The 24,194-nt window shown below is 35.9% G+C and overlaps 2 protein-coding genes across 5 annotated transcripts; both read left to right on the forward strand.

Annotated features, from left to right (window-relative positions):
- The first annotated feature begins 2,781 nt into the window (after nt 1–2,781).
- On the forward strand, nt 2,782–12,249 carry LOC127448723 (zinc finger Ran-binding domain-containing protein 2-like). Of its 4 annotated transcripts, none has more exons than XM_051711483.1 (10): nt 2,782–3,125; nt 3,544–3,612; nt 3,705–3,757; nt 3,920–4,028; nt 5,544–5,626; nt 7,707–7,783; nt 7,915–8,061; nt 9,631–9,782; nt 10,210–10,269; nt 10,758–12,249. In XM_051711483.1, exons 4-10 carry the CDS (start codon nt 3,940–3,942, stop codon nt 10,984–10,986), a joined length of 837 nt encoding a protein of 278 aa, XP_051567443.1. In that variant the 5' UTR covers nt 2,782–3,125; nt 3,544–3,612; nt 3,705–3,757; nt 3,920–3,939; the 3' UTR covers nt 10,987–12,249. The 4 variants fall into 4 exon arrangements, with proteins under 4 accessions (XP_051567443.1, XP_051567439.1, XP_051567442.1 ...); XM_051711482.1 differs by lacking the exon at nt 3,544–3,612 and having other exon boundaries at nt 2,812–3,125; nt 10,758–10,910; nt 11,144–12,249; XM_051711480.1 differs by lacking the exon at nt 3,544–3,612 and having other exon boundaries at nt 2,873–2,944; nt 3,056–3,125.
- Nucleotides 12,250–17,932: 5,683 nt separating this feature from the next.
- On the forward strand, nt 17,933–21,418 carry LOC127448719 (prostaglandin E2 receptor EP3 subtype-like). Its single transcript, XM_051711474.1, has 2 exons — nt 17,933–18,787; nt 21,073–21,418. The coding sequence occupies exons 1-2, from the start codon at nt 17,933–17,935 to the stop codon at nt 21,403–21,405; spliced, it is 1,188 nt and encodes a 395-aa protein (XP_051567434.1). The 3' UTR covers nt 21,406–21,418.
- The last annotated feature ends 2,776 nt before the right edge of the window (nt 21,419–24,194 follow it).

Consider the following 24,194-nt stretch of genomic DNA (forward strand, 5'->3'; position numbering starts at 1 on the left):
ATAGAATCTCTTGTGATTCTACTGATAAAGAAATGTATTATTCATAATTCAAGTTCATAATTCAATGAGCTCCTGCTGAACAATGTATTTGTCTTTTGCACATACACATGCATAAACATGATAGGGTGGTAGGCTAATCTTAATATCTTTTCTTGGCTGATGCTGTTTTATCACAAATAATTTGAAGGCTGTAAGCTATAAAAGGTATATGCTAAATAAATTCTTATTGTTCAATTTTCTCAAGATTTATAGTGAATGAGGACTTAGCTACATTTTGGTCTGTTTCTCACCCAAACCCATCGTATCACTTTAGAAGAAATGGATTAAAACTCTTCATATGGATAACTTTTATGCTGCCTTTATGTCCTTTTTAGTCTTGAAAGTTTTGGACCCCATTGACTTATATTGTATGGACAAAAACACATCATACATCTTTCAGAATATCTTTGTGTTCAGCTGAAGAAAATCATATGAGTTCATGGTGATGATGGTGAGCATGAGGGAGAATAAATGGTGAGAGAATTATCATTTTGGGTGAACTATATCTTTATGTATTGTCATTGACCTTCATTTACCACTAATTCATTTGATATTAATATGTAACATATCTAATTCAATCTATCTTATCCTCACTCCCTGGACAACAATTGTCCATCCCGTAATTCATTTACTGTGTATGGAGACCACAAAATGTTGGCATCTGATATTTTTAAACACCTCCACTTGAAAAACAATCTGGGCACTCTGACTCATAAAGCAATGTACCAGCTGTGAGAGAGACCTCTGAAATAGTGTGAGTTTGGCATAGAACAGAGGACAGGCTTACACTGGTGAGCACCAGCAAGGATGGGTCCTATCTAAGTCCCTGCAGGACTGAGAACTCACAGTGGGAGGAATATCTCAACTCCATCTGGCCCAGCAATGTGTGTGCCTTCATGCCGAACCGAACCAAGGTCTGTAAAACTTTGGCACAATGTGTGAGGCGTTTCATAACACTAGCATCTGCAATGGAAGATTGAGAGATCTGTAAGCATATGTTTGTGGGTATCTGCATTTAAATATGCCATATGGCAATGGCATGTAGGTCTGTGGGTTTTACTGTTTTCTGAGATACATGTGTAAATGTTAGCATGGTGAGTGCAGAGATAGTTGCTGCCAAATTCAACCAGCTATTTCTCCTGGCTGTTGTGTTGTGAAGTGAAGACAATCTGCCATCTAGTGGTCATACTTAGAGCACAAGAATGTGGTTCTGTCCCAATACCCACACTTGAGGTCTTGGCCACCTGAGTGCGAGTGCACACAACAGGAAGTAATTGTTCAAGACTGTCCCATGTCTAAAACATGCCGAAGCTCAATGCACTTAACCCACACTAAATCCACACTAGCGCAAATACCGCTTCGGAGCGGTCTTTCAGGCTAAGTGTATGCCAGAGTTCATCACATTAAGGAGCCCACACCCCGCCTACCCGAGCGATGGGTGTATTTTCGCCATGATGACGTCAAGGAAAGCTTTTCGACATAAGTTATTTTTATAATCAGATTGTGAAACGTAAGTGAAGCATATCTATATAAATGAATATATTCAAAATTATATAACGTGTTTGAAATGACTTAATAGCAGCATCATAATTACAAAATATTATTTACTGTATGTGTATATTTATATATCTCTTTGTTATCCTTCTTGCCCAATAATCACCTTATTTTGTTTGTTCTTGCCTAATACTGCTGGTAATTTGTCAGCCAGTGAGGCATACAATATACAGTCTTGTAAATGTTGTTTTTTACATTTAAAATTTATTAACTACTACCACGGTTTCTTTCTAAATTTTGTGTATTTAAAATATACGTTTTAATGCTTTTTATTTGTTGTATGAAACCACGTGCTGATAAGTTGTGTAAAGCAGTCTTTGGTTGTCTTATATAACTGACAAGCCAAGCCAAATCATATCATTTATATAGTTTGCAATAGTAGCTTTTAATGGGTCACACAGGTTTACAGAATAATTTATATTTTTATTTTATTTTTTTTTAATCAAGTTTTATGCAGTGTATTGAGAAACAAAGTAGAAAGAAATGCTTATATTTGAGTGAAAAGACAAAAACAGCTGTTGCATCACAACCAGCACCAACATCGTAAAGTCTACTAGTGTCCCAACGTGCAATCAAAAATCATACACACTCAGTCTTCACGTCTACTTGCACACTAGTGGCCAAACACCGGAAATACGTAAGACAAGTATGTAAGTAGGCAAGACCAAAACCGCAAGTGGGGGTATTGGGACAGGGCATGTGAAAGCACAAAAACATTGGATAAATGGCTTAAATAGCTTTTATTTATTAATGTTTAGTTTGTTCCTTACATGTATGTCTTCGTATAATTATCAGTCCCCCTAATTAAGCAGTTTTACGAAGCGCGTGCATATACCAGACCAATATTGTGTTAGAACTTAATTTGTGGAAATAATATATAGTCATATTTGTTATTATATTGTCTAATTTACATATTTATGACCATGACTTGTTAAAAATTTAACACACAAAAATGAAACAACTCAAAATGAAATATGATCCGTTCCGAGGCTGTAAAACTAATTCGCACAACCTGTTTTAGGCCGTTTTTCCTTTAAGCAGGAGTATCCTGAATGTGTTCGTAGTTTAGACAAATACATTTATTTCCAGAAATATATCTAATAAGCGTACGTTACACTTTTGTAACGATAATGGAGGTCTTGTTGGTGCACGTCAAGCGCCTGTTTAAAACTAAAAGTTTGTGAAAGTGTACCAAAAGCTATGAGTTGCCTACCTAGACACCAACAAACGTGCGCGTTTGAAGACCAAAAATGCTGACTAACTAGGGACCTCGCTAATTTTTTTAGCCGGAGCCCTCGTGTCTTGCTCGCTGCTGGTTGCCAGTGTGTTTCGCGATTTCGCGCTCTGAATGGTATTATTTTTGCAGTAATTTATAGGTTCAAACGCACTCGTTTTTGGTACCACAAATATTAATATTCATAAGGTCTTGTTCTTTGCTCTGACGGTTGATTGTGGAGGGCAGCTGCGAGGACGAATATGTCTGGAAAGAGTTTTCGCGTTAGCGACGGAGACTGGATTTGTTCCGATAAGAAGTAAGAGATGTTGAATAATTATATATTAAGAAGTGAAATGGTGAATATAGGATTATATTTGTAGTACACAAACTCAAACGTGTGGAAACATGAACGGTGGCTGAGAGAAGCTCACACGCTACTGTTAGCATAGCTGTCTGTTAGCTTTAGCTCACGTTTATAGTGTGTGAATGGGCCTTTAACTGTTATTAAATGTGTTCATTTCTTTCACATCCAAATTTAAAATGTTCAAATCTTTGGTGAATTAATTTCCATCCAATGAATTTTTTGCACATATACATGTGCTTTGACAGTTACATACTCATATTTCTTATGTTAGCTAGTCAGCAGCTGTGTGCTCCGATTTAAACTGCCATTAAGTCGGCTTTATTAGTAACTGCAGTGCTTCTGGACCATTAACGAAACGTTTCTTTTAAAGTTTGAATGCGCTGTGTTTTACTGTGTACATCACTGAAGCTTCTCGCCATTGTTGAAAAGTGGGAGTGAGGTGACCTTTTCTTTGTGTGCACGATTCACGAATTTAGACTGATGCTAATAATAACTAAAGACCTAACAAGTCTTGTTTTTGTTTTATTGAAGGTGTGGAAATGTCAACTTTGCTAGGAGAACCAGTTGTAACCGATGTGGCAGGGGTAAGTAATGTATAGTTGTGTGTGTATAGTCATGGGCATTTGTGTATTGGGCAAGTGGGACACCAAGGACAGTTTCCACAATGTGTGCCTAAATGCTCTGTATTTTAAGACATCTTAACATTATAAAGCATAACTTGTTAATACTGTGGATCATTTTAACAGAAAAAACAGTTGAAGCAAAGATGATGAAAGCAGGGGGAACCGAGATTGGAAAGACCCTGGCTGAGAAGAGCAGAGGTCTCTTCAGTGCAAATGACTGGCAGTGCAAAACGTGGGTACTATGGTGAAATTTCTCAATGGGATATTTCACCCTAAAATGGAAATTCATCTTTTACTCACCCTCGTGCCATCCCAGATGTGAATGACTTTCTTTCTAATGCAGAACACAAACAAGAACTTTTTAGAAGAATTCAATGCAAGTGAATGATGACCAAAACTTATAGCTCCAAAAAGCACATAAAGGCAGCTTAAAAGTAACCCATACAACTCTGGTGGTTTAATCCATGTCTTCAGAAGTTATACAATCAGTTTTGGGTGAGAACAGACCAAAATGCAACTCCTTTTTCACTGTGCATGTTGCCATTGCAGTCTCTAGGCACGATCATGATTTCAAGCTCGATAGCTCTTTCTAGTGCGTGACGCATGTGCAGAATGCTAGACGGTACTAGGAAGTGTAATCAAGTTTGAAATCATGATCACAAAGGAGACTACTCATGTCAAGATTTATAGTGAAAAGGGAGTTGCATTTTGGTCTGCTCTCACACAAAACTGATTGGATCATTTCAGATGACATATGGATTACTTTTACACTGCCTTTATGTGCTTTATGGAGCTTCAAAGGTTTGGTCACCATTCACTTGCATTGTAAGGACCTGCAGAGCTGATTCTTATAAAAATCTTTGTGTTCTGCAGAAGAAAGTCATCTTGGATGGCATGATAGTGAGAGAATTTTCATTTTTGGGTGAACTACTCCTTTAATCTAGTGGACCTGTTAGTTTACACTGTCGATGTGCATTATAAAAATATTCATAATTAATAATCAATCTTGTCCTCAGAAATTATAATATTGATGATACTGCAGTGTTGATGTAGTATCAGTGTAAGGAGTAAATTCACTTGAAAATATTTGAGGCCTTTATGGTAAAGTGTACTCCTTCCTCTATGTTGCATTGATCTTCCTTGGAAAAGCAACTTGGTAATAATCTAGTCTTTCCTGTTTTGCATAGGAGCTATATTTTACTGCTGAAAAGATTTTCAAATCCAACAAGCTTTGGATTCTGCAGCTTAAAAGTTATTTGAGAAAAGGATAGAACTTTCGTACAAATTTGACATTATCAACAGATTTCTTGTTTAATTCTCAAAGGACATGCAAAAGTAAATATATGTTTTTAATTCTTATGAATTTCAAAGACAGAAAATGTGCATATCGCTCCTAAATGTTTAGGTAATATGTGTTTATTTCTGATCAGCATTCGAATGCATCTTTTGCACTAAATGGAGAAATTGTTAGACTCAGAAATTGGTAGGACTAAAGTTTTGAATTAAATAGCTCATCTAGGGGAGATACTAGTGGCTTGATTACCTATGCAAGAGAAAAGATGCAGAATATAGGCCTAATATCTATCTGTTTGCTGTTTTCGATACCTTGTGTTCCAGACTGTTACTGAGAGATGGTCAGGTCATGAACAACTGGTTTATAAAGGGATTGCCTTCCCATACTTAATAGGTTGAAACTGTTCTAAAAGCTCAAAGTAACTGATATCTACACTTTATTCTACAAATCTAGATGTGGCAATGTAAACTGGGCCAGAAGATCAGAGTGCAACATGTGTAACACCCCTAAATATGCCAAACTGGAGGAAAGAACAGGTATGTCATCGTCTTGATTTTGAAGTACTAGCTGTTAATAATTTTTTTTTTGTTTTGTTTTTGTTTTTAAAGATGTTGAGAAACAGCGCATATTATGCAATGATAAATGATTCAAACAGTGGCAAGCTACATTATGGTCACATGACCTCACTAAAGACAGTGCTGTGAAAAAGTATTTGTCCCGTTCTGATTTTTTTTTTTTTTCTGTTTTTGTGGATATCTCTTACTAAATTGTTCAAAAATTCAAACAAAATCTAGCATAAAACAAAACAATCTGAATTTTACATGATAATGTTACTTATTGATGCAAAAAAGTTATCTAACACCAACTGGGTCTGAGTGAAAAAGTATTTGCCCCTTAATTACTAAATCCCCAAACCTATGAAACTGCATTCACAATGGGGAATGGACTAGACACACCGAGGCCTGATTACTTAAATATAACTTTTTCAGCAGCATGAAGTTGGCTAAAAGGTTTCACCCAGTAGCACACTATGCCAAGGTCGAAAGAAATTCCAGAAATGATGAGGTGATTGAAATACATCAGACTGGGAAAGGTTACAATGCTATTTCAAAGTCTCTGGGACTCCAAAGACCCACAGTGAGAGCCATTATCTCCAAAAGGAGAAAACTTAGCACAGTAGTGAACCTTCCTAGAAGTGGCCAACCTCCCAAAATTCTTCCAAGAGCACAGCGACGACTCATCCAGGAAGTCACAAAAAAGCCAAGGACAACTTCCAAGGAACTGCAGGCCTCTCTCGCATCAATAGAGATCATTGTTCATGACTCCACTATCAGAAGGACACTGGCCAAAAACGCCATCCATGGAAGTGGCGAGGCGAAAACCACTGCTAACCCAGAAGAACATTAAGGCTTATCTGAATTTTGCCAAAACACACCTTGATGATCTTCAAACCTTTTGGGAGAATGTTCTGTGGACTGATGAGTTGAAAGTGGAACTGTTTGGAAGACAAGGGTCCCGTTACGTCTAGCGTAAATCAAACACAGAATTCCACAAAAAGAACAGCATACCTACAGTCAAGTATGTTTGTGGTAGTGTGATGGTGTGGGGATGCTTTGCTGCTTCAGGGCCAGGGTGACTTGCAATAATTGAGGGAAACATGAATTCTTCTCTCTACCAGAAAATCCTAAAGGAGAACATCCGGTCATCAGTCAGTGAGTTGAAGCTCAAGTGCAACTAGATTATGCAGCTAGACAATGATCCAAAGCATAGGAGTAAGTCCACCTCTGAATGGCTCAAAAGAAGCAAAATTTAAGTTTTACAGTGGCCTAGTCGAAGTCCTGACTTGAACCCGATTAAAATGCTGTGGCAGGACCTTAACCGGGCAGTTCATGCTCTAAAACCCTCCAATGTGGCTGAACTAAAGCAGTTCTGCAAAGAAGAGTAGGCCAAAATTCCACCACAGCGTTGTGAAAGACTGATCTCCAGTTATCGGAAGCATTTGGTTGCAGTTGTTGCTGCTAAAGGTGGCACAACCAGCTATTAAGATTAAGGGGGCAGTTAGTTTTTCACATGGGTGATATAGGTGTTGGATAACTTTTTTGCTTCAATAAAAAATATATATATATTTGAAAACTGTATTTTGTGTTTACTCGGGTTGCCTTTATTTTGTTATATCTTGTTTGACGATCTAAAACTATTTAGTATAAAAAATACACAAAAATAGAAGAAATCAGGAAGGGGGTAAGTACTTTTTCACATCACTGTAGAATGTTTAATGCAGCGAGTGACAATCACTTATCCTCATAAATAAATGTGGTTGTTGTGCATTTTAATCCAATTTTGTGTCAAAATTACTTTTGGCAGTCTGTTCAAACATTGAGTTAAGAAATTATGGTTGACATAGCTTATTGAAATGGATGGCATTGTGGGTTGCAGTATTTCATGCCATTTTAGATGTTGATACTTGACAGTGTACATACTGCAAACTGGATAAGTTGTATAGTTTGCCATTCTGAACATACCCATTAACTGAATGTGATTGATTATTTGTGACGTAACCAAATGTGGTTAATATTAATTCTTGGGTCATGTTAATGTTGGATGTGTTTTTAACAGGATATGGTGGAGGGTTTAATGAGAGGGAGAACTTGGTGTACATTGAGCGAGAGGAGTCTGATGGAGAGTATGATGAGGTTAGCGTTTTCTCAGTGCACATCTCATCAGTTTCACAGTTCATCTCCATCTTAAAAATCAGTGAGAAGAATATTTTACGTATGAGTTAAACTTGAATTTTAAAAATGTATGCTGTTGGTCTTCTGCACAGTTTGGGCGCATTAAGAAGAAGTATCGTGGGAAAAGCAAAAATGAGAATGAAAAGAAAGAGGAACCTAAGAAGGATGATAATAACGATGATGATGATGACGATGAAGATGATGACGAAGATGGAGATCTTTCAAAATACAAACTTGATGTAAGATGTTTTCTATAGTATTTGTGGTGGTAATGATTAACCATTTTTGGGCATTCCTTTGAATCATCGCACGCAGTAGTACATCGCTTATGCACTCCTGGGACAGAGCTGGAAAGAAAATGCTTTCAGTTATATGGTAGTGGTCCTATATTTCTGGTGCTGAAATAAAAAAAAAAACAGATACTGCCATGAGGATATTACCCACAAGACTGAAAGTTGGCACCCTGTGCAGACTTAAGACCTCTGTTGTGTTGGTACGCACACTACACAACTGATCTCGGACTGGGTGTGTCAGTTACAAGTCTATTCCTCCCCTAATGAAGCTACGATCTGAAATCCATTCTTACACAATCACACGCACTTACCAATGTGAGTGTTTATCCATGATTACTAGGGATGGGACGATATGGTTATCTCACGATTCGGTTCGATATACGATATGAGGTTCACAATTCAATATAATCTCGATTCGATATAATAACACTTAAATTACAAAATATTACAGAACATTTTACATTTTCTGAAAAACTGTTTGAGAAAAAATATATTTCTCCTCAAAATAAAGTTCTTTAATACACAAATGTGCAAAGTTTAAATAATAAGAGTTGCTCACATACCTTTCTCTATAAGAAAAGATCACAAACAAATAAGCTTTCAAAAATAGGGTGGTACATTCAGGCTGATCAGGTGCAGAACAAGCAATAGAACTGAACAGAACCTGTCCAGAAAAAAGTACGTGAAAGTGAATATTTTAATCATTTGTTTGTCATCATTCTACATTCTATTAATTAATATTATATCATGAAATGGTAAATATAATAATGATATGAGCTATCACTGTTTGAAATGTGTACAATTTACAAGTAAAACATTGAGTTTTCATTTGTGTAAGACATGATAAAAAGGTACTGTCACTTTAAGAGTTTCAACATGCATTTTGCAGTGTTCCGGTTCAGCAAACATCAATGAGAATCTCTGTTTCTTTAGCACATCCATGCTGTATGAGATTAAATGTAATATTTTTTTTAAACGTTTTTTTTTTTTTTTTTGTCTGACTATAAAGATCAGAAAGGATGTTAAAAGACACATTATTCAGTTTAATTGTGGAGTCGCGTCATCTTCGATGGACACACATTACATGGAGGATACGGTCCGTTTTAATCAAGCACTATTCATCAAACATTTCTAAAAGCTAAATTCAAGCACTTGAAGGACCTTGTGTGAACTCTGTAAACCAGGGGTTGGCAACCTTTTTGACATGGAGTGCCATTTTTTTATTTTCCTGGTCAGCGTCTGTGCCGATTTTCAGCTCTCATCCGCGCAGACTGACCGGAGCAAAGCGGGCTCGTTTTCTCACACGATTAACCGAATATGATGGGGGGAAGAATATTGATCGACAGCAGGTGGGAGACTTGGGCAGCAGGTCATTCTAGTCGTCGTCTGATATCATCAAAGACGATGAGCTTGAGTTTACTTTGAGTTGTTTTTGTGCGCTTGGCTATAGACAGTTAGATCTTTTTTGAATGATTTTAATGTGATTTTTGAACGTATTTATTTTCACCCCATTAGGATGATGATGACGACGACGACGACGATGATGATGATGAAGCAGATTTGTCAAAGTACGATTTGGATGCCAATGATGAAAAGAAAGAGAGTCAGTCAGGCTCTTCGCACTCATCCTCTCGCTCGTCCAGTTCAAGCTCCCGGTCTAGGTCCAGGTAAAAGGGTACAGGTCAAGGGTAACTCCAAGCAAAATGTCAGTATCAGCTCATCTTTTTCTTTTTTCATTAATTGTACTCTATTTAATTCTGATATGACAGTGTAAATTATACACTCGTGTTTATGTACAATAACAACACTTGAATTTACTTTGATTCAAAAATATTTAGTGGTTTAGCATTTGTTTGACAATATTACATATGAAATTTATACGATAGCTAGATGAATTTATAAATAAAGTGATTACATTTTGGAAGCAACCATCTAAAGAAATCTGTCTAAGCTGATCTTTGTGTTTTTTTAAATACTTGTATTTGATAGTGGCCTTTTCTTGCATTTTTATCAGAAGCTCTGTAACTTTCTTGGAAAAATTGGAAATGTGGTGTTTTTTTGTTTTGTTTTTTTGTTGATGTCGGTGTTTTGCAGATCCCAGTCCAGGAGCTCATCTAGTTCCAGATCTCGCTCTCGTTCCAGGTCCAACTCCAGGTGAATGAGGTGACATGCACTCTCCAGGGGGAGAGTGTGTGTGTGAAATGGCAGTGGCTGTAGTGAACTCTTTGTCTGAACAGAAGTCGACTTTTGATTACCATAAAATCCTTAGCTTATCTCTGAGATGTAGCTTTACAAATTTGTGAACGAAGGATTCTTTTTTTTTTCTGTGTGTAGCTGTTGAGAGCTTATTTTCTTTAAAAGCTGATGATTATTCAGTGTCACAAAGATCAAATTTTATCTTCCAACACTGTGACATCTAGCTGGCAATAGAGCCTCAAGTTTTACCAAACCTCTGACAGTTTTAGCTTCATTCTTGGAAAAGTTGTTGGTCAGATGACTGCAGACTTAAAAATAGTAATATTTACTTCTGGGATGGATGGATATTTCCTCCCATTTCAGTTCTTGTAGTAATGTTATTGTAGCAATCTACATAGAGATATTTGTTGACCTCGTGTGTATGCTTACCTTATCCCCTTTGAAAGATCCAGCTCCAGATCTGGCAAGGGCTCTACTTCCTCGAAGAAGAGGTCCCGTTCCCCATCATCATCGCCTGAGAAAGGCCAGAAGAGGAGTCGCTCCAGGTCGTCCTCTGGTGACTGCAAAAAAAGACGTGCTCGATCACAATCGTCTGAAAGGTTTGGGTTTCTGTGGTGTACAAAAAAGGGGTCCTGGATACCAGGCGTCCTTCTGCATTATAAACTGGGCTCTTAGAGACTGATAAAACAGAACATGTCTGAAAACAGCAACAAGCCAGATTATTTCCAAAAATGTACAGTACATTTTTTCACCTTTTTAACAAGATCTTGAACCAAATCACTTAAATGGTTGTGGTCTTTCTCTTTGTCTCTTTCTTTCTGTCTCATTGTAGGTGCAGAGGCTCATCTGGATCTTCCCACTCTGGCTCAAGCTCGAAACAGAAATGATTAACAAAAGAAACCTCTTTCTTAAACTGCATGTTGTTTTTCCAACTCCAGTTCTTTTGTGCTATATCAGCTACCCAACTGTTTGAATTCTCATTAATGATTTCCATCAAAACACTTAAACATCTGTTCAAGTAACCTCTTCTCAAAAGTTTTCTGCCTTTAAAAAAGAAATATATATATATATATATATATATATATATATATATATATATATATATATAGAGAGATATATATATATATATATATATATATATATATATATATATATATATATATATAGATAGATAGATAGCCAAATCTCTTAACCATACAACTAGTGTAAAATCTGTTTTTTGTTTTTGATTTCCGGTTGGTTTATAAAGCAGCAACATTCAAGTCTGTGACTGTAAATGGCACATAATCTTTTGGACGTCACCATTTTTGTTGGGGAAATTATGCAAATTATAATGCAGAATTAGTTTAATCCATCCATTCATTGTCTAGACAGTATTACAGTCAAAATAACCCGTTTATTAACAAAACAATGTTGCTTTAAGGTAACTTACCAGATGCTGGTTTTATAGTTCTGTGATGAGGAAAAGCTCGTAAGAAATTTTGTTGGTTTAAACATTACTTAACAAAGCCAGCATTTTTAGGGTGTAGAGACCTTGTCCTCTGAGTTGTAACATTGCCTCTTCTTATTGTGTGTGTTACAGGTAAGTATGTTTTTTATATATATATATATATACTTGTGGAGATTTTCAATTGGCCAGACAGATGAAATGAAGTGAATGTTTTTTGGTTTATTTTTGTTGAGGCTTTTTTTTTTTTTGTCTGAATTTGTAATCCTTAATTTGATGATTTATTACTTGTACTGTGCAAAGTACTGCTAACCTGAGTTGGTGGTTTGCTTATCTCTTTACTATAGTCAGCAAATCAAAATCAAATGCAACATTCAAACATGAAACATCCTCCCTGTCCTTACTGACAAGTATCATATGAAACATGAAAATATGCTGTTCATTAAAACAACATCTGTAATCAACATGAATAAAACAATTGTTAATCTGTAGATTTTTGTTTACAGGTTTGATTTCATCATGTGACTATAGAAATTAAATCTGGTTTCATATACTGATCAGCCACAACATTAAAACCACTGACAGGTGAAGTGAATAACATAGATTATCTCGTTACAGTGGCACCTGTCAAGGGGTGGGATATATTAGTCAGCAGGTGAACAGTAAGTTATTGAATTTCATGTGTTGGAAAGCAGGCAAAATGGGCAAGTGTAAGGACCTGAGTGACTTTGACAAGGGCCAAATTGTGACGGCTAGACGACTGGGTCAGAGCATCTCTAAAACGGCAGGTCTTGTGGGGTGTTCCCGGTATGCAGTGATTAGTACCTACCAAAAGTGGCCCAAGGAAGGACAACCGGCGACAGGGTCATGGGCGCCCAAGGCTCATTGATGCAGTGGGGAGCGAAGGCTAGCCCGTCTGGTCCGATCCCACAGAAGAGCTACTGTAGCACAGATTGCTGAAAAACTTAATGCTGGCCATGATAGAAAGGTGTCAGAACACAGTGCATCGCAGCTTGCTGCGTAGCCGCAGACTGGTCAGCGTGCCCATGCCGACCCCTGTCCACTGCCGAAAGCGCCTACAAATGGGCACGTGAGCGTCAGAACTGCACCATGGAGCAATGGAAGAAGGTGGCCTGGTCTCATGAATCACGTTTTTTTTTTGTACACTGATGCAGTTATTATAGTTAACAAAAACAAATTCAAAACATTTTCGTTAACTGAGATAAAGAAAAATTGAAATAATTGAGTAAAACTAAACTAAAATACTTTTTCATGACTCCAAAACTAACTAAAATAATATAAAAATAGCCTTTTAAAATGCCCTGATTAATTTTAGTTTTTGATACACAGTAGGGTGAATTTGGACACTTTTGGAAATGTTACTTTTCTTGGCACTTTTATATTTTATATTCAATGTGTCATTTCAGTTTAGTTTAGTTTTAATAAAAATAAACACTCAGAGTAAAGGCTCCTTTGATTTGTTTTTCTCCTAAAACACTAAATGGCAACAAAAACTACCACCGTTCTTTCCTAAACACCTGTTTGTCACTATACACTTCAAAATTTTCCTGTTCCATGATAAAGGATGATTTTGAGGCAATTTTGATCTAATTTTAATTTTTTTAAACATTACAAATTTATTTGTCTAATGAAAATCCCTGAAATTAACACATTTCTTTTGAGACAAAATACTTATCTTTTTCTGTTTTGTGTAAGATCATTAAATCAAACATTTTTCAATAACTGTCCAATAAGTGAAATGATAGCATTTGGGGTAAAAAGCCCCCATGTTGCAGGGGCTAAAGGCCCCTATAAAACACATTGTTTTTCTTAAGTGGGGGGGAATAGATTTTTCCTGAAAAATTTTCAAAGTGGGATCACATTGTCTCATCCAATCATTTTAGAGATTAGTTTGTTTATAGAATACTTTAGATGTAATAAAATGCCAAATGTTTTAGAAAATAACAAGAAATGGTTGACTTTTTCTGAAGTAGTTATTTTGAGTAAGCATCTTCTTAATTTGTTACTCAAAAAAAAAAGCATCTTGGTGTCTCAAAATTATTTGCATTAGTTTGTGCATTAAATTGTGCCCTATAACTATTGCCCCAAGTGAGGGAGAATTTTACCCCAAGCATGGGGTAAAAGGTTCCCTCATCAGCTTTTCTTTCTTTTTTTTTTTTCTTTTTTCTTTTTTTTTAAGAATTTTAATCAAAACAACCTTCCATTCTCATTTCTTTTCACACGAATTATGTTGCTCCATCATTATTCAATAAAAATAAATAAACAAAATTGACCGTGATACATTTTGTGACCAGAAAAAAAACTACATTTCCTTAAGGGGTGCCTTTAGCACTGTTGTACCCTACTGGGAAGAAGAACCTTAGAAGACCCTTTTATGACCAAATCCCAGAAGGCAGTGTTGGATAAGTGGGACAGAGGAAAAAAATATTTTGGAAATTATCTACAAATTATTTTGAATTATTTTTTTATAATTTATTTTACACTTTCACAGCATAAATCATCATATAAACTTACTCAACTTTTAAGTCAACTTTTGTTATGTATCACAAAGATTTGCCACAAATTTCTGTTGTTTTCTTTACACTTGCTTTTCCCACCAGTAGTCATGAAATGAGCTCTTCCACACATCCCGATGAAACTAGAAAATGAAAACTAAACAAAAACTAACAGACAAAGTGTGAAAACTAACGGAACTAAACTAAATTGAAATTACAAATTGAATATGATATCGAAATAAAAACGAAATTAAAAATCCAAAACTACAATAACTCTGAACCGATGAGCCTAATACAAATCTGGGCCCATTTCCATTCAAGAGGTGATTGACAAAATCATTGACTAAGGGTCACCTTGGCAAACACAATCTAGAGGCATGCATGAAATTAAAAACCCAACTGTAAGGGCTACCAACATATGGCTCACTGATTCTTGAGATAAGGGACAAAACATGTCTTACATACAAAAGTCATCTTTATGTTAAAAATCAAGAAATTCATAACAATAAAAATACTGGAAAAGTTCAATCTAAAGGAAATGTGTATACTCCGGGCATTTATTACTTAGGCTATATTTTTAAATAATTTAATTAAAATTGTTTAAAATGCATGCTCTTTACTTGGAAGCACATGTAACTTAACCTGTCCTCAGAAAGAGATCACAATGTTAAACTGCTAAACAAAGTGTTTAAAAATGCAACAAATTCCTAAATATAAATATCAAATGAAAGATAGGGATCTGTAAGATATCAAACAATACATAAAATAAACATACATTTTCCATTAAAAAATACTCTATCAAAGTTGTGTCCTCACTTTGCGTCAACTCCAGATTTTTTTATAATCCTGAATATACCAGACAATGTCATGGTCAGCTATAACTCTGATGTACCTCTTTCACACTTCCTGTTCATGGTGAATACAACAGTAGGACCAGTGTTGGGGAGTAACGGAATACATGTAACGGGATTACATATTTAAAATACAAAACATAAGTAACTGTATTCCACTGCAGTTACAATTTAAATCATTGGTAATTAGAATACAGTTACATTCAAAAAGTATTTTGATTACTGAAGAGATTACTTTGCATTTTATTGTCATTTGTTTCATTTAATATTTAGTCATTTTTCAGATGGAAAACATTTATACATAGAAATGATGCGATCCAAAGTGCATTTGCACAGTGGTGAAACAGTTTCTTATGATGTGTTACATTCATACAAGCAGACAGAGAAGTAAGTTTTAAGTAAGTTTGGAACAGAAGAAATAGTAATAAACCTTGTGTAAATTGTCAGCTTTACGCTAAGCTAAAATGCTATTTCTAGCCATTTTACATGCACGTTACCAGACACAATCATATTTTTTTATCAAGAAAATTCACATTGGATCATAATTTATTTTTTGTAGTAAGACCTTTGATATTAGGACAAAAATCATATTCTTGATAATAATTTTTGAATTGTTTTCATGTAAAAATATCTAAAAATCCTTAAAACATGATCAATTTGATTTATCTTATTTTAGAAACAAAACTGCATCAGATATTTAGGTTTTTCAGAGAATGTATTTTTAATATGTGTATTTTGTCTTACTGTACTGGCAGAGTTTTTATAGTCAAAACAAGTGAAAAAATCTACCAGTGCTGAAGAAGTAATCCAAAGTATTTAGAATACGTTACTGACCTTGAGTAATCTAACGGAATACGTTACAAATTACATTTTACAGTATGTATTCTGTAATCTGTAGTGGAATACATTTCAAAAGTAACCCTCACAACCCTTAGTATGACACATGGTCTGGTGCGTTTTATATTTTTTCATATATTAAACAAACAATGTTTAAGTGTCTGCGGTCACAGCTTCAACATGTCAACTACGTCATTCTCATTATTATAATTTCTGTTAGAATTGTGGGATACATTTTGGCATTTTAGTTTATAGGTTATAGAGGCCGCTTTAACTGAGGAAAAAACTAAATGGCTCCAGTGTATGTATTAACACATGATTAAGATGGAGATTCAATTTTCTCTACTCTGTCAGAATTTTCAAAATAGTGTGAAAACAGAAAAAAAAAATGGATAGAATGTATTTTATCACTTAACTACTTTACTGAACACCATTATTAGATAATTAAAGACTTTACACTGTTATTGAATGGATCAAATTAAAATAGTTTGCTTTTTTGTGTGTCTGACAGAGTTAACACAAAAGACAGTAAGATGTAAGTTATGAAGTAAATAAATGTCAGTTTTCAGAAAAAAGGCATTTTTATAAAACCTGTTCCCTTACATGGTTCCTTAGCTGACAGCTTTGTCTACAAATATATCCAGTTCAAATTAATTTAGTAGCCTATTAAAAAATACAATTTTAAACATTTTTTTCTCCCTTATCTCAAGAATCAGTGAGCTAAAAGTATATATATTCCCAAATAACCCTCAATGCCCTAAAGTTTATTTTTATATACAGAACCTATTGTGTTACAGTGAGGCACTTACAATGGAAGTGAATGGGGGTAAATTTTTGAATGATAAAATACAAATTTTTGCCACAAGACATGAAAGATATGCATGTAAAAATGATTTTAGTGTTAAAACTTACTTGCTAACCTTTTCTGTGTGAAGTTATAGCAAATTTTACAACTTCGTTACCATGACGATGTAATGTAAACAATCCATAAAACGACTGTAAAAATGACAATTTAAACAACTTTACAGCTCAAATAATACATGAGTTTTAACAGAAGAATTAATGCAAGTGCTTTTATAAAATTAGAAGCTTCACATTTCTGCCTTTAAACCCTTGAAAAATTGTCCACATTCACTTCCATTGTAGGTCTATTTCGTTTTTCCCGTCTATCTCATAGAATAGTATTTTGTATATTAATTGCCTAAAGAGCTCCACACGGACGAATGACCCCTACAACTGACATAAATACACCTGCGCTGAGGTGATAATGATGATTTGAAGAGAGTCGTTTCTCGTGCGCTAGGTGGCACTTGTTGCGTTCCAAACCAGCTCTGAGCCGGTGTTAATGCAGAATGACAGGGGTTTCTTGCTACAACATTTGTCTGTCTGACTGACGTGACTTATTAAACATGTCCTATGTTATAAATGAATACACTCCCTTAGAGTGTGGATTAAGGTAATATTTCTTATTTATTTTGGGGAGATACATAGGAACAGCATGGTGTTGGCACTGCTGACGGCACGCGGGACAACAACAAAAAAAGTAAACTAAGGGTCCAGTTTTGTGTCTCGTGCACTGCAGGAGTGACGCCGTGTCAAGTAAAGAACTTCAACCTTTAAAAAATGCGTCTCGAGACACGCACGTTCTGTTATTTTCGTTTTTAGCGCCTATAAGAGAATGCGCATACGAAAGTGAGCACCAATTCGTCTAATGTTCTTGACTTAAAACAATCTTTTCCCCTTTGTGTTTTAGTCATGCTCTTTGTGGTCGTGCGATATTTCATCTGTTGTCTTTCTGAGCATTTTTACATTTCCATAAGGGTCACGCCTCTGTTTATAACGCGCGCCAGTTCAGCGCGCGCTCCAGCAGCAGAGCGCAGAAAGTGAGACAGAAGTGAAGAAGACTTCACTGTGGGACTTTACCTGCTTCAAAACGCTACTGGGGCCATGAACACGCTCCCTGAAAAAGGATGACATCTAAATGCGAGTCTTCAGATGTTCTGCATCAAAACCTTTCTGCTGGAACCATGATGCTGGAGTCTAACGTCTCCAAACCTTTACAGGACAGCGCCGGCAAGAGTGGCAGCTGCGGATCCGTGTCCGTGGTTTTTCCCATAACTATGATGGTCACCGGAATGGTCGGGAACTCCCTTGCGATGCTGCTAGTTTATAATGCGTACAGAAGAAAGGAAAACAAAAGAAAGAAATCCTTTCTACTTTGCATCGGGTCGCTGGCGTTAGCTGACCTTTTCGGCCAACTGCTCACAAGTCCAATAGTCATTTCGGTCTACAGAGCAGGTCTGAAATGGGACCGAGTTGACTCGTCGGGAACCTTGTGCGCCTTCTTTGGGGTGTGCATGACCACTTTTGGGTTGTGTTCTCTCTTTCTAGCCAGTGCCATGGCCATTGAGAGGTCCTTAGCCATCACAGCTCCTTACTGGTACTCAAATTACATGAAAACAACCGTGACCAAGCAGGTTCTGGTCATTATCTGGTGTCTGGTTTTGCTCTTTGCCTTATTGCCTGTTGCTGGGGTTGGGAAATACACTTTGCAGTGGCCAGGCACTTGGTGTTTCATAAGTACTGGGGACAAGGACGTTACGGGAAATACGTTTTTTGCCACGACTTTTGCAGTGTTGGGGATATTTTCTTTGCTTGTCACATTGTCCTGTAATGTTGTGACCATCCGTGCATTGGTTACACGTTGCAAATCTAAGTCAAGCTCGACCCAGTCATCCAAGCAATGGGAGAGATTAACCACAGAGACTGTTGTTCAGTTGATGGGCATTATGTGTGTTTTGTTGACATGTTGGTCACCTCTACTGGTACGTATCATATCAGCTTTTCTAGATACACTTACTGTAGTTATTACATGTAAACATACAATGTGTCATTCCAGTCCAGCTTGAAGTACTGTAATGCCAAAACTTAAACGTGCTTTTTTTTATATAATTTCCTATTAATTCATATGTACACAAAAAATAGTTTAGCCTATTATTTTTAGATTAAGGCATTTCTGTTTCATAAAATTATATCAGACTGAATTCAGTAATGTTTAGCTAAATTAAATGTATAGTTATTTTATTTGATTAAATATTACTCAATTCAATTTGATGGAATTTTGTTGTGAAATTGCAATGCGTAAACCATAAAATGATTATTACAATTATTATTAAAATAACGTACTTTTTACAAATATCATGAAAGTTTCATTCAAGAATATCAAGTTTTCTTAGGTTACTCCATGTTTGTGTGTGTGTGTGTATATATATATATATATATATATATATATATATATATACACACACACACACTACCGGTCAAAAGTTTTGAAACACTCATTCTTTATTATAATTTTTTTTTCACATTTTAGAATAATAGTAAAGTTATTAAAACTATGGAATAACATAAATGGAACTATGGGAATTATGTATTGACTAAACAAAATTCAAAATAAATCAAAACTGTGTTATATTTTAGCATCTTCAAAGTAGTCACCCTTTGCCTAGAATTTTCAGAAATGTACTCTTGACATTTTCTCAACCAACTTCTTGAGTTATCACCCTGGGATGATTTTTAAACAGTATTGAAGGAGTTTCAATCTATATGCTGGGCACTTATTGCCTGCTTTTCTTTATTATTTGATCCAAGTCATCAATTTCAAAAACTTGTTTTTTTTTAATTAAATTTTAGATTTATAATGAAATAAATTAATATGTTGGCACAATTATATTTTTGTCTACAAAACTAATTTCAAACATTTAAGCATACACCTTCAGATCAAAAGATTTTTAAGATAATGAGAAACATTTCGGTTAAGTGTTTCAAAACTTTTGACCGGTAGTGTATATATGTATATATATACCGATCAGCCACAACATTAAATCCACCTGCCTAATATTGTGTAGGTCCCCCTCGTGCCGCCAAAACAGCACCAACCTGCATCTCAGAATAGCATTGTGAGATGATATTCTTCACACCACAATTGTACAGAGCAGTTATCTGAGTTACCGTAGACTTTGTCAGTTCAATCCAGTCTGGCCATTCTCTGTTGACCTCTCTCATCAACAAGGCATTTCCATCCACAGAACTGCAGCTCACTGGATGTTTTTTGTTTTTGGCACCATTCGGAGTAATTTCTAGAGACCGTTGTGTGTGAAAATCCCAGGAGATCAGCAGTTACAGAAATACTAAAACCAGCCGTCTGGCACCAACAATCATCCATGCAATTATCTAATCAGCCAATTGTGTGGCAGCAGTGCAGTTCATAAAATCATGCAGATATGGGTCAGGAGCTTCAGTTAATGTTCACATCAACCATCAGAATGGGGAAAATTTTTTATCTCAGTGATTTGGACTGTGGCATCATTGTTGATGCCAGACGAGCTGGTTTGAGTATTTCTGTAACTGCTGATCTCCTGGGATTTTCACGCACAACAGTCTCTAGAATTTACTCAGAATGGTGTGAAAAACAAAAACACCCAGTGAGCGGCAGTTTTGTGGACGGAAATGCCTTGTTGATGAGAGAGGTCAACAGAGAATGGCCAAACTGGTTCAAACAGACGAAGTCTACGGTAACTCAGATAACCGCTCTGTACAATTGTGGTGTGAAGAATATCATCTCAGAATGCTATTCTGAGATGCGGGTTGGTGCTCTTTTGGCGGCACCAGGGGGACCTACACAATATTCTATATATATCGAAATCCCATTAAAATCAGAAATGCTTGAAAACATTTTTTTGGCATGAGTAGCACAAAATAATAATAATTTTTTTCCCACATTTTCTGTATTGATTGTGGAAGAAAATCTGTAGAATTCTGCTAAATGTATTTTAATATGGAAAAATGTGTGAAATGGAACTAAAAGTACTACACTGTAGTGTCTTAAATCATGATTAAATTTACCAAAATATTCAATAAATAAACTCACAAGGAGTATGTGATGTGTGCAACACTATGAATGATGTGTTCAAATTCTGTGGAAATCTGCAGAGCATTATTTGGAATATTTGTGAATGCAGATTGCAAGGAGTTTTGAAGGCTGCTTTTTCTTTTCATTTTTAAATGAAAAATGATGACTCTATTTTGGTGTCTCCTTCCGTTTATATAGGTCCTTATGTTGAAAATGATCTCGACTCACACATCCTCACATTACTGCAAGTCTGCTGCTTTACCCTCCCCACCGATGGACTGCAACTTCTTTCTCATAGCCATTCGTCTGGCCTCACTCAATCAGATTTTAGATCCATGGGTTTACCTGCTTCTGAGAGAGATTCTCTTGAGGAAGTTCTGCCAGGTGGCCAGTGCAGTATCCAAGTGGTCATTGGAGGGGCAGAAGGAAACTCAATGCCCTCTGGATGGCCTAAATAAGAACGACAATATTCAGAAACAGTGCCTGAACGTGGAGAACAGCAATTTAAATGGAGGAAATGAGGAAGAATGACTTGAATAGTTCACAACGTACACTGCCTAAAAAAAATAGGTTCAATGGTACAGAAACTGAATACATTTCCAAAATGAGGAATAAAATGGAAAATGGGTTAGGGAGTTTCTGAATGATATATCTGTGGATTGTTATATCGATGAATGTATGGTGAAGTCAGCATGCTATCATGCAAATGCTTCACTCTTTCTGGTTTAGCCTAACTGTCACAGTCAATACATTCAAAGGGATTTTGTACATGGTTACCCAATTAGCATCCTTTGAAGTGAAAGAAAACGGCTCCAAGTCATATATATTACCAATAATGAACAGCAATACTAGTAAATTAGGCTTAATAAAATCAGAAATTGATGTTTGCCAGCTCCCATGGAGACTGATTTTTTAAAACTACAGTGTTGGTAATGTTAGTACGATATAGCAAAAACCTATTTATTCACATGCCAACTACAAGAAAAAAAGGAAAATTTCTTTATGCTAATTTATGGTCTGTTATATAAATGAGTGGTTTATTTTGCACTTGCAGTAAAGCACTGAATGGTCTCAAATTCATTTCTCTAAACTCCTGCTGTGTACATTAAGCTGAAATTTCACAGCTCGCTTTAGATACATGTTTAGATTTATTGTATGCACCTCTCAATGTCACATCTGCAAAGCACTTTTAAAGGCTGATTACAATGCTTGGCCTTTATTCTTTGAGTTTTTGGAGCTGGATTCCTGAGTTAAAACATTGAATATCTCTAATGTAACATTGTAGTGAAAAGATTTCTAACCTTGGAACAACTCCTTTTAGGGTGCCAATTTTAATAGCCAATTCTCATTTCTTGCCATACTTTGACACTCCAAAATTCATATTTAAACTGTAAAGTACTGCAATAAGGTACTGCATTTTTGTATTTGCAATATTTTTGATAGTATTAGCTGTCTTAATAATAAAACCAATGCCGTTAAACTGAAATGGAAAGCAATTTCGCCTTGTCAAGATTACGATAAGACATACTTGGAAATTGCTTTTTTCACACCAGTTGTCAGGAGGCTATTAAAACACTGTTCCACTTTTATTTCACATCCTCTTCATGGTAAATTATGTAACTTACTTTGCAAGATATATTAATCGAGTGCTCTGAGTGGTGCAGGTGTTTCATATTATACTGAACCTGCTGAAAAGATTGTTCTTGAAGCAAAATGTATCATTTTTGTTTGGCAAATTTTACTTAATTGGACATGCATAAATTATTGCCAAGGATGCTGCGGTTGAAGCTGTTCTTTTAATTGGGCCTTTCATTTGCATAATTATGCATCTTGTTGAGTGTGACTGAACATCATCTCAGCATATATACATTTGCACTGTTCATTTGGTTATTGGTAATAGTGAGGGCCCTTGGATCATAAGTTATGCTACGCAGTGCATTATATTCATGGCCCTCAGTGAATAAATGAGCAATTTATATTATCCTCGCTGAGGTGCAAATGCTTAGATTGACAGGGATCTATCATGTTTCATCCAAATTCCTATTTTAAAGCTTTATTCAAAGGATAATTTGGCCAGAAATTAGTTTAAAAAAAGATGTACTTTTTTTCTGATTAGACCACTGGGTCATCCAAAGTTTACAAAACTCTGGCCTTAAAGAATATTAGTCTTGAGAATATGCCCTTCTGACCACAGCTCTTTGAAATACTTTCAAGACACTGAAAATGTTTGTACCAATGCCTTCACACAATGCCAAATCAAATCAAATGAGCCAGGAATATGCCCACGCAGTGTTCGAAAAAGAGGGAGAGGCGTTGTAATGTATTTTCGTAGAGGTCAGATCTCTATGAAATTGGTTGATGTGAAAATGTGGTATGACCAGAAAATACATTTGGAACTCAAAGTTGCATTAAAGGGGGTTAGAAATGGCTAGTTTTCTATTTTCATCTAAAAGTGCTGCCAGCAAATCAAACAAATTAAAATAATAATAATTAAAATTAATTTTACATGAACACTTGCTAGCAATTTGACATATGTTCTCAGGGAGTGATTTCAGAGAAAATAAAATGAAGATGGCCCTAATGAGTCAGACATGCAACAAAATAAAGAAATCATTCAAATAATAAGTCATTAAAATAATAAGTGCTAGGGCTCCGACTGCACTGTCAGATGCCTAGTCTTGCTTTACTTGCTGTTGTCCACTTGTGTGCTCCTTACACTGTGAACAAAACAATGAAAAATAGGAAGACTGCTTAATCTTTTATTGCAAAATTAGTAGTCCATGTATGAGTAAAAACCAGGTCTGCTTTCAGCTTGTCCGTGCATGGAGCTGAAAAAGAAGGTCCACCTTGTGACCATTCAGTGCTTTCTATGTATGAATGTGACTGTGATTATGTCCTGAATTCTAATAAAATCTAACCCTACAGCTGTTCAGGACATTTGTGTTTCCAAAGGCATTTTATCTGAGTTTCTTTCATATAGAAAGGTCTAGAATTCCAATGGGTGACATAATGGTAGAACCAAAGACAGAGAGTCAGTAAATTCAAGACAAATCTGCATTTTGTTTTTAAGCCGTTGTTGTTTCAAAGGTCCACAACCACGTTTAAGAGCATGTCATAAAATATAAATGGAACTAGATGACACGGCCAAAGCTGATTAATGGTTTAAGATTGACCACTGATTTTGTCACTAAATCATAATTTATTGTATATGTGCATGCAATAAGAGCTGTCAGGTAATGCTTGCATGTAAAGCCACCAGCAAATTATACTGTAGATCACCCAAAAAGGAAAATTCTGTCATAATTTACCCACCCTCATGT

This window comes from Myxocyprinus asiaticus, chromosome 12 (genome assembly GCF_019703515.2).
Source record: "Myxocyprinus asiaticus isolate MX2 ecotype Aquarium Trade chromosome 12, UBuf_Myxa_2, whole genome shotgun sequence".
NCBI classification, from domain to species: domain Eukaryota; kingdom Metazoa; phylum Chordata; class Actinopteri; order Cypriniformes; family Catostomidae; genus Myxocyprinus; species Myxocyprinus asiaticus.

Coding starts and splice junctions, on each gene's coding strand:
- LOC127448719 (XM_051711474.1), top strand. CDS start 17,933: ATGACATCTAAATGCGAGTCTTCAGATGTTCTGCATCAAAACCTTTCT. Junction 18,788..21,072: donor CATGTTGGTCACCTCTACTG/GTACGTATCATA, acceptor CCGTTTATATAG/GTCCTTATGTTGAAAATGAT.
- LOC127448723 (XM_051711479.1), top strand. CDS start 3,070: ATGTCTGGAAAGAGTTTTCGCGTTAGCGACGGAGACTGGATTTGTTCC. Junction 3,126..3,704: donor TGGATTTGTTCCGATAAGAA/GTAAGAGATGTT, acceptor GTTTTATTGAAG/GTGTGGAAATGTCAACTTTG. Junction 4,029..5,543: donor AATGACTGGCAGTGCAAAAC/GTGGGTACTATG, acceptor CTACAAATCTAG/ATGTGGCAATGTAAACTGGG.